General features: G+C 38.7%; 1 protein-coding gene across 1 annotated transcript; it reads right to left on the bottom strand.

The window, feature by feature from the left end:
- Positions 1-217: 217 nt before the first annotated feature.
- On the bottom strand, positions 218-10,640 carry LOC104105253 (transcription factor bHLH84-like). Its single transcript, XM_009613509.2, has 7 exons — positions 10,458-10,640; positions 10,246-10,339; positions 3,132-3,664; positions 2,782-2,985; positions 2,624-2,689; positions 2,472-2,537; positions 218-313 (listed from the first exon to the last, which is right to left on the bottom strand). Exons 1-7 carry the CDS (start codon positions 10,638-10,640, stop codon positions 218-220), a joined length of 1,242 nt encoding a protein of 413 aa, XP_009611804.2.
- Positions 10,641-17,250: the final 6,610 nt, after the last annotated feature.

The raw sequence follows: 17,250 nt of genomic DNA, 5'->3' as shown, positions 1-17,250 counted from the left end.
AAACACCTAAACTTTCTTCATCATGTTGAGGTGGCAGCTTATTTCTAGGTTTGAATATTCAATCAGAAGAATCATTAGTCTTCATAATAACCCGTCCCCATATGCTGAGTCTTGATTCAGCACCATTTACAAAATGGCAATAATTTATATCTCCTTGTGTTGCATGATAATGCCAAACCCATTACCACCATATGTGTTGAACTTTAATTTTTCAACATTATGATTCTGGAGTGGCCATCTTCAGATTGAGTCCAATGTCCATTCCGTTGTATGCAATGGGAGCATACATCCATAGATCATCAGAGCTCAAGAGCTGCAGACGCCCAAAAAAAAAAAGCATCACATTAATCTTGTTTCATATTGGTTGATTAGTCAGCCATGTAGTGGTGTAGTCAGGAATTCCGCCAAGAGTGTTCAAACTTTAAACAAGTCAATAATTCTTTAGTCGACGAATGGTGTACCTAAAGTATTAAATCAAACTAGGCAACATTTCGCTAAACAATTAAAAAAAATTAATAGAGCTATGGTTTTATAAATCAAAATTAATACAACAAAATGACAACATTAAAAAGTTTACTAATAAAAGTAAGCATAGAACCAAAATAACGAGAGAGTCAAGAGAATTTGTAGTTTATAGAGAGCTTTTGTTGAAGAAAATTCTATAGAGCTTGACTTTTAAATTATAAAATGTATTTAAGAAATAACTTTTAGTTAAAAAATTACTTTTAAGATTAGTTTTTTTATTTCTACACAAATTTTAAGTTTTAAGAGTTATTTTATTAGGAAATTTTTTAAATTTAAAAAGAAGCAAATAGACCGCACATGGTGGTCTCCGTTTAGGTTTGGCAAATAAAATGAGCAGAACTTTGAACTCGTGAACCACACGTCACTTTAAATACCCTAAATTGCTGGACTGTCTCACTCAACTATGTTAAGGGTGTTAAAAATATAATATATAACCATATAAAAAATATTTAATTTATATATGCATTATAATTTTTCGGCGAAGGGTGTGCGCTTGACCACCCTCGTCATAGGGTGGCTATGCCACTGCAGCCATGTCATTATTAAACTAATGCATACAATTATCACAAACTACCTTACTAATACATTCCTTTTATACCACTCCCTTCAAACTATATGATGATGGACAATCAAGCTATAGATTCTTGTATGTCTCCTTTTATTGTATATGTGTATATGATGAGAGTGACTTTCAACCTATTTTATCCCTACACAATTTTAAAATGGATAAAATTTTCAAGTATTCACTCATATTATCTATTAGAAAATGAATTGAGTAGCCGATCCACTAAAAACAGGTCAAATATGGGTCAACCCATTTCATCTGCTAAAAAAAAGGGACACCCCACGAGTTAAAAATGGATTTCATCACCCATTAATGACCCAGTTGGTACAGATTTAATGGATTTTATGGAATTGAACCTTTGCAGATTTGCCATCTTAGGCACCTCTACTGTTGAGATTGCAGATTAAATGGCAAAAGTCAACCTTTTGTTTCTTTCTTGTTTTTTTTTTCTTTTTTCTTCTTCTTTTTTCTTTTTTATTTTCTCGTTTTTGTCATAAGCTAAAGTCTAGCTCTTAACTGGGTGTAATTTTTTATGACGGATTTTTTTCCCCTTTAAGTTGGTCTTTTTTTCTTCTTTTTCATAATTGTTTGATTTATTTGGATAACAAAAATTGTAAAATAAGAAAATGTCCCGTACATTTTGGTGACAGTACATTCTAATAATATGCGTTAATGTGGCTTTGCACCTGAATTTCAAAGGAAAATGTTGCTGAACAAGCTAAAGTATTATCTATATTACTAGTCCATTTGGACACGTGTGTACTCCATATAAGACAACCAATATTTCAAGTGCTGAGCCTAAAATTTAAGGGCACAAGAAGTTATACTCTATTTAGCTTTGATCATAAAATTAATACTTTGTTTATGTAATTAATAAATTATTAAAATATTATAATTGAAGAAACATGTGGATACTAATATAAAATAAAAACTAATTTTCAAGTGTAGTAACTAAATGTTGATTATGAAATAGCGATATTAATTTAATTTTAAAATCATTATAAAAGTATCTATATAATACAAAGCAAAGAGTGATCCAACCTTTGCAGAAATTACCTTTTTAAAAGAAATATATGAGGAAATGGAGTAAATATGTCTCCTCCTTGCATAAATAGTGTTTTGTAGTATGCATTTGGACAAAAAGTCCAAAAATGAATGTCTAAGAAGCCAGAGATAATGTGAATATCCATATTATCATCGGTTAATCCGTATTTTATCCGTATTAAATAAGATATTTTATCTTTTTTTCGCCTAACCCGTTTTCGACCTGATCCTCTCGTTTGCCGCCCCAAGATTAGAGTACAAAGGTAGAGTATCTCTCGATCATCTTGTTTAAATCCTAATGCATTTTAACACTTAGTGAAGGGAAAATAAATCTTACCTTGATCTGGAGTTGCAAAAATTTGACATATTGGACAGCCTCTTCAAGCATGGTGCTAATATCAACCTGTCAATCGAATATTTAAGTTCAAATTCTCTCAGCAGATTTCATAATCACAAATGCATGCAGTTTCAATATATGGCTACACTTACCTTTGTTCCATTAGGGACGAGATTCTGCAAGATTCTCAGCCTCTCATTAATCCTCTCTCTTCGTTTCTGTAAGAAGGGAAATAAGTGATCCTTTTGACATACATATACTAGCAGATCTAGAAACCAAGTAACTTCTGAATTCTTATAATTACATATACCCTGGCATACAAGATCTGGGGGTCAGTTGCTGAACCCCTGGTGGCTCTGGTTTTTCGGGTTAACTCGTGAGACACATTAACAGATTCATCTTCTGAGCAGCAACTGATCACAGAGTTCTGCCTATGAATCACTGTCTTGTTTTCCTCATCCTTCTCACAGCTAGTCTTCTTCAGCTTTACGCTTCTCTTGTTATTTGGGATCACCTATATTAATTAGAGAAATGTTATCAGGAATGAACCCCATTCCGACAATATATATATATATATATATATATATATATATATATATATATATATATATATATATATATAAGAAAATCAAAACAGAATGATAATTAAGTAATACTCACATCCCCAACCAGCCGCCGGGATCTTTTCCTAAAGCTGTCTGGTGGACTATCCACCTTGTCTTCAACATCTCCTTCTATAGTGTTTTCACCAGACTCCATGCTATCAATATTGCTCACATCTTGGTTAATAAGGAAATCATCCACTTCAATCATTGCATTGTAATTAGTAAGCACCTGATCAGAGGGTAAACTAATTATGTTCTCACCTCCCACCAATATGCCATATCGATCCATTGTTATTGAACTATCATTTCTTATCATCACGTTTGATCGAAAATGACTCGGGTAGTAGCTGCTTTCATTACTCGGCAGAGGGGAAAATGGAAAACTATTACAACCATTATAACTACTTCCTTGTGAAAAAAAGTTGATACTATTGTGAGTGCTCATAGTTGATTCATAACTAGTCAATAAAGAACTAATTGGTAGCTCATTTGAAAGCGAACAGCTAACAAGCAACTGTGACATTAATTTAGCATCCTGATCAGTAGAATACATTCCACTGAAGGAGCTCCATTCCCCTTCAGACATGGCTGCCAAAGGAAATGAATATAATAGAGAAGCTCAATTTGATCGATGCTTGGAAATAATGGGAGATAAAGACATATATTTATACCAACACAAGTGAAGACTCTGTCTTGTATATCAAAAAATATTTTGGGAATCAGTAACCAATGATTAATGAGCAGAATATCCACCAACTAGTTTAATAATACTTCAATTCCTTTGCTCCACTTTATATGCTACATTTTCAGTTTTAATTTGTTCAAAAAAATTGACACCATCTTACATTTGGAAACTCTTTAACTTTAAATTTCTTATTTTTAACCTTAATGATATGCACTCTAGTAGCCATTGGAAACATCATGGCATTTTTGAACTACAAGTTCTAATAGTACTTTTGATATGTGTCAAAAAAGATTTCTTTCTTTTTCCGAATTTAGCGTCAATCAAATAATGTCGAACAAAATGAAACTGACAAGTATCGGTCATTTGTCCACAATGGGCCAAGTACAACTCATAAGACTTGGTTAACTAATTATGAACAAAATTATGCAACTCTTCAGAGGCTTTAAAATAACACTATGCATCCCATTAAACAACAATAATAATGAGTATTATATATACATACCAATCATTGAAAAAAGGATTAACTGTTACCTGTTACTATCAACTATCGAACACTTAATTAGGAAAAGCTGGAAGTGAGATAAGGGAAGGGAGACAGAATATCTGGAGACGTGAGGGTCTTTTTCAATACATGAAATCACCAGGTAACACATAGATCATGGTGGTAAGTCTGACATTCTTAAAACTATCTAGAAAAAGACATAATATCTTCCACGCTTAAACACAAACAGATGACTATCACGATCCCAATTTCCCACCTTAGGATGTCGTGATGGCACCGAGTTTTTACGATTAAGTAAGCCTAACATTCATTGATAGCTTAACGGAAATAATAAAACTGAGATAATGAAATAAACCGATACATCTCATAAATACTCCAAAGTGGAACATCAACAACACAATCACCAAAACCGGTGGAACTAAGTCATAAGCTTTACAGAATGCTCTAAAATCTCTAATACAACACTGTATGATAATAGGATAAATAGTAATGAGAAGATAACAGAAGGTGACTCTGAGACATGCGAGCGTCGAGCAGATATATCTAGAACTCTCCGAAAATAACTGTACGGTCACTGGCGTCCGACACGAGTAGATGTACTTGAATCTGTACAAAAATGTGCAGAAGTATAGCGTGATACACCACAATGATACCTAGTAAGTATCAAGCCTAACCATGGTAGAGTAGTGATGAGGCCAGGTCAAGACACCTACTAGGACTAGAAGACTGAACAAAGTATAGTATAGTCAAATAATGGAAGACGAGGAAATGAATGACAATAAAGCAGTTAAGTAATGTAAGCTAACAACAGAATTTAAAGCAATAAAGGCAACAAGGAGTGAACATATGTTAAGAACAACAAGAAATCAATGCAGACAAATACAAGTAAGGTAAATGAATAGATAACAAAATTGTTCAACCAACAAGCCTCTTTAACATAAAATGTACAACAAGAATCACAACCGAGGTACCACGCCTCATATCTACATTTCACAATTTAAAATAACAACATGTTCCTTATACCGCCGCGCGTGCCTTACATTTAGATATTTTTGAATTTTTTTTTTTTTGAAATAGCTTCAAGCACTTTAGCCCCCTTATATCGCCGCGTAGCTTTAAGTAATTTCCTTACTAGCAACACGCACATAAATCCCATCTTATGTCGCCGCATGCACATTATTACGTATCCTTATACCATCGCATACGCATCAATATCACAACACAATAACAACTCGCACCACAAGTGTCCATATGCCACAACTTGCTAAAATCAACAATACCAAAGTTACTACGACATATAGCCCACGGCTCAACCACAATGTGAACAAGAACCTCAATAATAACAAAATAACTGAGAATTACTCAACAAGAAAAGATATCTCAATAATCAATAAATTCAATCTCAATATGATAATGGCTTTCAGAACATCAACTTCAATAACTCAAAATGAAGATATTCCCACGAAAAGACAACTTTCAATTTAATTGTATAAGATAAGCTTAACAACAGAAAACATAGTATTAAATAGCAACTATGTTTAAATGCATGAGAATAATTCAACACGAAGAGACATCCTATAATAATAACTTCAAATGAGAATAACTCCACAATTAAATATGTACATGACAATAAGAGAGATAACAACATCAATTAAGGCATATAAAAACACGCTTGACAATAAAAGATAGAACATGTGATAACAACATCAAGTAAAGCATGTAAGAGCAATTTAATAACAGAAGATATAACATGATATTATAATTTTTAATTAAATGCATGAAAGAGGCTAAGAGTCTATTCCGGTCAAAATACAACACAAATGCCCGTGTACACACTCGTCACCTCGTGTACACGTCTTTCACATAATTAGAATAACACAAATCAACCCAAGCCCTAAGGGTATTTCCCCCACACAAAGTTTGACAAGATACTTACCTCAACAAGCTAAATCAATCCCCTAATAAGCCTTTCTCGATAAAATCTAACTACGGACGACTCAAATCCAGCCAAAATAACTTAATACCATAAATACAAGCCATAGGAAGCAATTTCAGATAATAAAGTTTCAATCTTTAAAGAAAATCAAAAAGTGAACTCAAAAAGTCAACCCTTGGCTCGCACCTCGAAACCCAACCAATCTCACAAATTCCTAACACTCATTCCGATACAATTCAACCATACCAAAATTATCCAATTATGACCCCAAGTCAACCATTAAATCTCAATTTATGGTTTAGGAAAGTTTTTACAACCCCCTCCCCCCCTCCAACTTCTCCAACTCAAATTACTAATTAAATGATTAAAACAATGATGGAATCATGATTAATAAATAAAATCGAGTCAAAAACACTTACGCCGATCTAATCCTTAAAAATTCCCTCCAAAATCGTCCAAAACCGAGCTCTCTAACTTAAAATATGGAAAATGAAATAAACCCTCGATTCAATCCTTTTTATGCCTAGTGATTTTTTCTTCTGCGGTCAAATTGTCGCATCTGCTACTCCGCATCTGTGGAAAATTCATCGCAGATGTGGCTTCCACTAAAACTCAGCAATTTTCGCTTCTGCGGTCCCAAGGGCGCATTTGCGCGTTCGCTTCTGCGGCCATCAACCGCAACTGCGGTCCCTCAATACTCAACCAAACTTCTCTTTTGCGGTTGCGCACCTGCGCACAATTGTCCGCACCTCCAGACCCAGCTCACCAGCCCATATAACATCTGCGGCCAATGGGCTGCTTCTGCGGTGCTGCACCTGCGGCCCAAATTGCGCAGGTGCGAATGCACCAGACTTCAGCAGGCATCAAAATCCTCCAAGTCCAAAATGAATCCGAATTCAATCTGAATCACACCTGGGGCCTCCGGGACCCCTTCCGAACATACCATCAAGTCTTAAAATACAACACGAACCTAATCGAGGCCTTAAATCATATCAAACAATATCAAATCAACTAATCACAACCTAATTCAAGCCTATTGAATAAATGAACATTCAACTTCTAAAACTAATGCGAATTATATCAAACTAACTCCGAATGAGCTCAAATTTTGGATGCAAGTCCCAAACGGCACAACGGACCTATACCAACTTTCGGAACTACAATCCGAACCCGATACCTATCAACCTTCCAAACCTTTAACTTTCCAACTTTCGCCGAAAAGCCTCAAACTAACCTACGGACCTCCAAATCAATATCCTGACATATGCATAAGTCCAAAATTACCATACGAAACTATTAGAACCATCAAAATTTCATTACGGAGTCGTCTACACAAAAGTCAAACTCCGATCAATTCTTCTAACTTAAGCTTTCAACCTTGGGACTAAGTGTCCCAATTCATTTCGAAACTCACCCGAAACCAAACCAACCACCCCGAAAAGTTACATAACCATAGTTGAACATAGAGGATGCGATAAATAGGGGAATAGGGATAAAATACTCAAAATGACCGTCCGAGTCGTTACATTCTCCCCCTATTAAAATAAACGTTTGTCCTCGAATGAGTATAGAGACATACCTGAAGTACTGAAAGTGAGGATAACGGCTACTCATATCATGCTCGGTTTCCCAAGTAGCCTCCTTGAATGGTTGGCTCCTCCATTGAACCTTCACTGAAGCAATGTTCTTTGACCTCAACTTTCGGACTTGCCTATCCAAGATGGCCACCGACTCCTCAACATAAGTCAAATCTTTGTCCAATTGGACTGAGCTGAAATATAATACATGGGACGGATCATCATAATACTTTCGGAGCATGAAAATATGGAACACCGGGTGAACTGTCGAAAAGCTGGGTAGCAATACAAGTTTGTAGGCCACCTCCCCTCTCTTTCAAGGATCTTAAAAGGACCAATATACCTAGGCCTTAACTTTTCCTTCTTCATGAATCTCATCACATCCTTCATGGGTGAAACCCGAAGAAAAACCCTCTCTCCGACCATAAACGCTACATCACGAACCTTCCGATAAACATAACTCTTCTGCCTAGACTGTGCTGTACGAAGTCGATCCTGAATCAACTTGAATTTCTCCAAGGCACCCCGAACCAAATTAGTGCCCAACAACCTAGCCTCTCCCAACTCAAACCAACCAACTTGAGAACAACACCGCCTCCCATATAGGGCCTCATAAGGAGCCATATAAATACTTGATTGGTAGTTGTTGTTGTTGTAGGAAAATTCTACAAGCGGCAAGAACTGATCCCATGAACCCCCAAAATCCATAACACAGGTACGTAGTATGTCCTTTAAGATCTGAATGGTGCGGTTGGACTGCTCGTCCGTCTGGGGTGACATGTTGTACTCAACTCAACCTGTGTGCCTGACTCACACTGTACGGCCCTCCAGAAGTACGATGTAAACTGCGTGCCTCGATCGGAGATAATGGGCACCGACATACCTAGGAAACGAACAATCTTACGGATATAGATCTGAGCCAGCTGCTCTGAAGAGTAGGTAGTCACAACCAGAATGAAGTGTGTAGATTTGGTCAGTCTATCCACAATAACCCATACTGCGTCCAATTTCTTCAAAGTTTGTGGGAGCCCAACAACGAAATCCATGGTAACACACTCCCATTTCCACTCGTAAATCTCAAGTCCCTGAAGCAAACCACTGGGCCTATGGTGCTCGTACTTCACCTGCTGACAGTTCAAGCACCAAGACACACACGCTACTATATCTTTATTCATTTTTCTCCACCAATTGTGCTGCGTCAAATCCTGATAAATCTTCGCGGCACCCGGATGGATGGAATACTGCAAACTGTGGGCCTCCTCAAGAATCAACTCATGTGACCCATATACATTGGGCACACGCATCCGACCCTGCATCCTCACACCAAATCATATCCAATAGAAACCTCCTTGGCATCGCCGTGCTGCACTGTATCCTTAAGGACAAGCAAGTGGGGGTCGTCATACTGACATGCTCTGATGCGCTCATACAATGAAGACTGAGAAACCACACAAGCTAGAACCTGACTAGGCTCTGAAATATCCAACCTTACAAATCGATTGGCCAATGCCTGAACATCTAATGCTAGTGGTATCTCCCCAACTGGAATATATGCAAGGCTACCCATACTCTCCGCCTTCCTACTCAAGGCATCGGCTACCACATTGGCCTTCCCGGGATGATACAGAATAGTGATATCATAGTCTTTTAACAACTGTAACCACCTTCGCTGCCTCAAGTTCAGATCCTTTTGCTTAACAAGTATTGTAGACTCCGATGATCTGTGAATACCTCGCAAGACATGCCATAAATATAGTTCCTCCAAATCTTCAATGCGTGAACAATAGCTGCCAACTCTAGATCATGAACGAGGTAGTTCTTCTCATAGGTCTTTAACCGGTGTGAAGGATAAGAAATCACCCTACCCTCCTGCATCAAGACACACCCAATACCAATCCGCGAAGCATCACAATAAACCGTATATGAACCCGATGCTGAAGGCAAAACCAGAACTGGAGCTGTGGTCAAGGAAGTCTTGAGCTTCTGAAAGTTCTTCTCACACTCGTCGGACCACCTGAATGGAGCACCCTTCTGGGTCAATCTGGTAAAGGTGCAGCAATGGTAAAGAAACCCTCTACAAAACGGCAATAATACCCGACTAAACCAAGGAAACTCCGGATCTCAGTAGCTAAAAACGGTCTGGGCCAACTCTGAACTGCTTCAATCTTTTTCGAATATACTTTAATCCCCTCACTCGACACTGCATGACCCAAAAATGCAACCGAATCATGCCAGAATTCACACTTTGAGAATTTTGCATATAACTTTTTCTCCCTCAATGTCTGGAGCACGATCCTCAAATGCTGCTCATGATCCTCCCGGCTATGGGAATACACCAAGATGTCATCAATGAATACGATGACAAAAAAGTCGAGATATGGCAGGAATACACTGTTCATTAGGTGCATAAAGGTTGCTGGGGCATTGGTCAACCAAAATGACATCACTAGGAACTCATAGTGACCATACCGAATCCTGAAAGCAGTCTTCGAGATATCCGAGTATGAATCATCGGCTGATAATACCCTGACCTCAGATCAATCTTTGGGAACACTCTAGCACCCTGAAGTTGGTAAAATAATGTCATCAATGTGCGGTAGTGGGTACTTGTTCTTGACTGTAACTTTGTTCAACTGCCTATAATAAATACACATCCGCATAGAGCCATATTTCTTCATTACGAACAAAACTGGGGCACCCCAAGGGGCGACACTCTGTCGGATGAAACCCTTATCAAGCAACTCCTGAAGCTGCTCCTTCAATTCCTTCAGCTCCACAGGTGCAATACGATATGGTGGAATAGAAATAGGCTGAATGCCCAGCACCAGGTCAATACCAAAGTCGATATCCCTATCGGGCGGCATGCTCGATAGATCTACTAGAAATACGTCTGGAAAATCTCTCACTACCGAACTGACTCAACGGTAGGAGTATCAATACTGACATCTCTCACAAAGTCTAAGTATGCATCATACCCCTTCTCAACTATTCACTGTGCCTTTAGAAAGGACATAACCCTGCTAGGAATACAATTCAATGCACCCATCCACTCCAATCGCGGCAACCCTGGCATAGCCAATGTCACGTTCTTGGTGTGACAGTCCAAAATAGCATGATAGGGTGACAACCAGCCCATGCCTAAGGTCACGTCAAAGTCTACCATACTAAGTAGCAATAGATCAACTATGTTCTCATAACCACCAATAGTAACTAAACAGGACCGATAAACACAGTCCACAATAATAGAATCTCCCACAGGCGTGGACACATATACATGGGCACTCAATAAATCACGAGATATATTTAAATATTGAGCAAAGTAAGATGACACATATGAGTAAGTGGAACCCGGATCGAATAAAACTGAGGCATCCTTGTGACAGACAAGAACAATACCTATGATGACAATATTTGAAGCAGCAGCCTCCTTCCTACCCGAAAAAGCATAAAAACGAGCCTGGCCTCTCCCTCAAGGGCAACGTCTAGCTGCCTGGCCTCCACCCCTAGCTGGCGGTACAGGTGGAGCGGCAACTAGATCAGCAACTATGGAATGCGAACCTTATGGACCCTGTAGAATCCGTAAAGCCTGTCTAGTATGTGAAATTGCACCCTTCCTAAGTCTGGGATAGTCCCTCACCATGTGTTTGGTATCGCCACACTCAAAAGAAGCTCTCGGTAGGCGTGACTGATGAAACTGACTATGGCATGGTCGGCTGGACTAATCGCTGAAAGCACCCCGTGCTGGAGGTGCACTGGACAGTGGCGGTACATAATGGGCAACATGAGACCTTGGAATATCCGGGGGGCTGGTAGAAGCTGGAAGTACTGAATGAACTGGACGACTCACATACCCCTGCCATGTCGAGATGTTGCTGCATCGTGGCCACCACTAAATCCTCTAGTACCTCAAGGCCTCTTGGCCTACATGTCCTCTCTCTCTCGACCCCGCATACCGTCTAACCTCCGTGCAATCTCCAGCACCTACTGAAATAGAGTATCTGTCTCCAACTCTTAAGCCATGCTAAATCTAATACCATAGTTGAGCCCTTCGATGAATCTGCGGACTCGCTCTATGACTGTATAAACCAAGGTAGGTGTATGTTGGGACAACGCATTGAATCTGATAGAATACTATGACACTGTCATAGTCCCCTAACGCAGCTGCTAAAACTCTATGCGACATGCATCCTGAAGAGTCTGGGGAAAAATTCTCTCAAGAACATCTCGAAAAACTGATCCCAAGTGGTTGGGGCTGTATAAGCTGGCCTATCCTCCTCGTAAGCGTGCCACCACCGATACGCTGCTCTTGACAGCTGAAATATAGTAAAATCAACTCCCCTCACCTCCACAATACATATTGTGCGAAGAATGTGGTGGCACTTCTCTAGAAAACCTTGCGCATCCTCGGTAGCTATGACACCGAAAGTAGGATGATCATACTTCTTGAACCTCTCAAGTCTTCTCTACTCCTCTTTAGATGCCGTTGTCCTGACCTCAGGCTGAACTGGAATAACTGGCTGTGCTGGCATGACACCCGAAACCTGATCATTGTGGACTCGCTGCTCTGGAAAATGGCTCGAGAGAGTCTGAGCTCCTCCCCTAGCCTGAGATACAGCTGGTGCAAGGGGAATCAATACTTCCTGAGCTAGAGTGACGAACATGCTCAAGAACTGTGCTAGCGTCTCCTGAAGTCTAAGGGAAACAACAGGTGCCTCGGGTGCTTGCCCCCCAACCGGTGCTACTTGTGGCTCCTCAGTCGCTGCTCGGGTAGGTGCTCCGGCTGCAGCAGGTGCCCCTCCCCAGCCTCTACCCCGACCCCGGCCCTGGCTTCATGCGACTCTAGTAGCGGGCGCGAGGCTATGAGCATCGGATCTAGCAGTGCGTGTCCTCATCATCTGTGAGAAAATAGAAATACAAAAACTCAGATTTCGAAATCAACAAGTTCGCACGATAAGGAATCAAAGAAATGAAATTTCCTAGCGGTTCTGTAGCCTCTTGAAGATAAGTACAGACGTCTTCGTACCGATCCGCAAGACTCTACTAAACTGACTTATGACTCGTCATACCTATGAACCTAGTGCTCTGATACTAACTTGTCACGACCCCATATTCCCACCTTAGAATGTCGTGATGGAAGCTAGTCTTTAAGACTAGGTAAGCCTAACAATCATTGATAGCTTAAAGGAAATAACAAAACTAAGATAATAAAATAAACCGATATAACTCATAAATACTCCAAAGTGGAACATCAACAACAAAATCCCCAAAATCGGTGGAACTGAGTCATAAGCTCTATAGAATGCTTTAAAATAAATAATACAACACTGTATGGTAATAGGATAAAAAGTAATGAGAAGATAACAGAAGGTGACTTCGAGGCCTGCGAGCGACGAGAAGGTATACCTTGAAGTCTCCGGAAAAAACTATACGATCATTGGCGTCTGGCACGAGCAGATGTACCTGGATCTTTTTATTAAGTATCAAGCCTAACCTCGGTAGACTAGTGACGGGACCAAGTCAAGACACCTACTAGGACTAGAAGACTGAACAAAGTATAGTATAGTCAAATAATGGAAGATGAGGAAATGAATGATAATAAAGCAATTCAGTAATGTAAGCTAACAACAAAATTTAAAGCAATAAAGGCAACGAGAAGTGAATACATGATTAGAACAATAAGAAATCAACACGAACAAATACAAGTAAGGCAAATGAAGAGATAACAAAACTGTTCAAATAACAAGCTTTTTTGACATAGAATGTACAACAAGAATCACAACCGAGGTACCACGCCTCATATCCACATTTCACAATATTAAATGACAGCCTTTTTCTTATTCCGTCGCGTGAGCCTTACATTTAGATATTTTTGAAAACATTTTTTTCCGAAATAGCTACACGCATTTTAGCCCCCTTATGTTGTTGCGTGACTTCAAGTAATTTCCTTACTAGCAACACACACATAAATTCCACCTTATGCCATGACATGCACATTTACCCCTATCCTTATACCACCGCATGCACATTAATATCACAACACAATAACAACTCGCACCACAAGTGCCCATATGCCACAACTTGCCAAAATTAACAATACTAGTGTTACCACGACATATAGCCCACGGCTCAACCACAATGTGAACGAGAACCTCAATAATAATAAAATAACTGAGAATTACTCAACAAGCAAAGATATCTTAATAATCAATAAATTCAATCTCAATATGATAATGGCTTTCATAACATCAACTTCGATAACTCAAAACGAAGATATTCCCACGAAAAGACAAGTTCCAATTTAATTGTATAACATAAGCTTAACAACGAAAAACATAGTATGAAATAGCAACTACGTGTAAATGCATGAGAATAATTCAACACGAAGAGACATCATGTAATAATAACTTCAAATGAGAATAACTGCACAATTAAATAGGTACATGACAATAAGAGAGATAACAACATCAATTAAGGCATATAAAAGCATGCTTGACAATAAAAGATAGAACATGTGATAACAACATCAAGTAAAGCATGTAAGAGCAATTTAATAACAGAAGATATAACATGATATTACAATTTCTAATTAAATGCATGAAAGAGGCTAAGAGTCCAATCCGGTCAAAATATAATGCATATGCCCGTGTACACACTCGTCACCTCGTGTACACGTCTTTCACATAATTAGAATAACACAAATCAACCCAAGCCATAAGGGGTATTTCTCCCACACAAAGTTTGACAAGATACTTACCTCAACAAGCTAAATCAATCCCCTAATAAGCTTTTTTCGCAAAAATGTTACTCCGGAAGACTCGAATCTAGCCAGAATAACTTAATACACCAAATACAAGCCATAGGAAGCAAATTCGGATAATAAAGTTTCAATCTTTAAAGAAAATAAAAAAGTCAACTCAAAAAGTCAACCCCGGGCTCGCACCTCGGAACTCGACCATACTCACAAATTCCGAACGCCCATTCCGATACGAGTCCAACCATATAAAAAATATCCAATTCCGACCTCAAATCAACCTTCAAATCTCAATTTATGGATTAGAAAAGTTTTTACAAAGACCCCAACTTCTCCAACTCGAATCACTAATTAAATGATAAAAATAATGATGGAATCATGATTAATAATTAAACCGAGTAAAAAATACTTACCCCGATCCAATCCTTGAAAATTTCATCCAAAATCACCCAAAGCCGAGCTCTCTAACTCTAAATGTGGAAAATAAAATAAACCCTCGATTCAATCCTTTTTATGCCTAGTGATTTCTACTTCTACGGTCAAATTGCGCATCTACAGAAAATTCATTGCAGACGCGGCTTCCACTAAAGCTCAGCAATTTCTGCGTCTACCGACATAAGGCGCATCTGCGCTTTCGCTTTTGCGGACCCAAGGGCGCATTTGTGCGACTGTTTCTGTGGCCATCAACCGCACCTGCGGTCTCTCAATACTCAACCAAATTTCGCTTTTGCGGTTGCGCACCCGTGTATAATTGTCCGCAGCTGCGGACCCAGCTCACCCATCCCCATCTCACATCTTCGGCCAATGGGCCGCTTGTAGGTTCGAATGCTCCACACTTTAGTAGACATCAAAATCCTCGAAGTCCAAAATGAATCCGAATTCAATCCGAATCACATCCGGGCCCCCCTGGACTCTATCCGATCATACCATCAAGTCCCAAAATACAACACGAACCTACTCGAGGCCTTAAATCACATCAAATAATGAATCGCACCCCAATTCAAACCTACTGAATCAATAAACTTTCAAATTCTAAAACTAATGCCGAATCATATCAAACCAACTCTGAATGAGCTCAAATTTTACATGCAAGTCCCAAATGGCACAACGGACCTATACCAACTGCCAAAAATATAATCAAAACCCGATATCAATAAAGTCAACCCTCGGTCAAAGCTATCAGCCTTCCAAACCTTCAACTTTCCAACTTTCGCCAAAAAGCCTCAAACCAACCTGCGGACCTCCAAACCAATATCCGGACGTACGCCTAAGTCCAATATCAGCATATGAATCTATCGAAACCATCAAAACTCTATTTTAGGGTCTTTTACACAAAAGTCAAACTCCGGTCAACTCTTCCAACTTAAGCTTTCAACCTTGGAAATCCACTCCGAAACTCACCCTAAAAAAATCATCCACCACGGTAAGTCACATAACCAGAATTGGATATAGAGGAGGTAATAAATAGGGAAACATGGCTAAAATTCTCAAAACAACCAGTCGGATCGTTATAATGACCGACATATATATATTTGGGATATCACTTGACCTATCTGATCATGACTGTTATGATTTTGTTCAATCGTCTCATGTTAGGAAAAGGTTCATCTAGTAATCTTGTATCCAATTGATTTTTATTCATTAGTCCTCATTGATATTCTGTTAAGTGTTCCAAATTGATGGAAAGAATGAGTTGTTTTCTCCTTATATGGGTAAAGCCCCAGTTATTTTTAACAATTTCTTAGGTCTTGAGTTAACACTCGTACTATGAAATTTTCTTAATAACATTGATTTCAAAGCCTTAAGTTGGCAAAAGTGCTTAAATAGATGAGGATAATTTAGGATCAAGTTATGTAAGTACAATGGCCAAAAAGATGGGAGGAAAGTGTTAGAGGTCAGGTATAGAAAACAACTTATTTTGCTCCCATAAGCGACCACCACGCGACTTGGAATTTGGTCAAGTGTAGAAAAAACAGCTTCGTTACGCTACGGCATGCGACCGCCAAGCGGTCATTGGTATACATTTCAGATTTCGAAAAAGACATCTATTTTAGGGTTTTGATCATTGAGGATCTTCTCCCACCAAGAAAATACTAAGTTGTGCAAACTTTCTCACTCAAAGGTTAGTAGTTCTTGGATAAATACAGAAAATATTTACCTTATAATCACGCTCCTAACATCAAATCACATGGCAACTTCCTAGATTTCAAGAACACCTTCAAGAGCACTCAAAGAGAACGGTATGTTTTTTTTTTGAGTTTTAAGATGATCGCTCATCCTACCCTTCAATACTACTACGAATTAAGAATATGAATGGTATGCACATATTAGAAACATCAAAAGAACAAGATTTCATATAAAACCTTGAAATTAAAGTATTGGAGTTATGGTTTTCTAGCCAAAGTTTAAATTGAGGGAATTAAATTCCTTTGATACATGACCAAATTTAATTGAGTTGTTTAGTGTAGATTTTAGCGATTAAATTTAGTTGGCACACGTGAAAGTTAACCATGCTAGAAAGGAAGGACCTTTGAGGTGAGTTGAGGTTTCTCCCCTATAAGTCAAGGGCCAGATTAGAATGCGCATACTAAATTGCTTGTTTGCTTGCGATATTTTTTTTTAGAATAAAGTGCATATAAGTAAAGTTGTGTGATTATGTTGCTAGCCACTCAGAATGATAGATAATGACTAGATAGATGCATTGATCACATCCAAAAAAGGGA

Source organism: Nicotiana tomentosiformis, chromosome 11 (assembly GCF_000390325.3).
Source record: "Nicotiana tomentosiformis chromosome 11, ASM39032v3, whole genome shotgun sequence".
Classification (NCBI taxonomy): Eukaryota; Viridiplantae; Streptophyta; class Magnoliopsida; order Solanales; family Solanaceae; genus Nicotiana; species Nicotiana tomentosiformis.
This window is presented reverse-complemented; position numbering and strand designations above follow the sequence as displayed.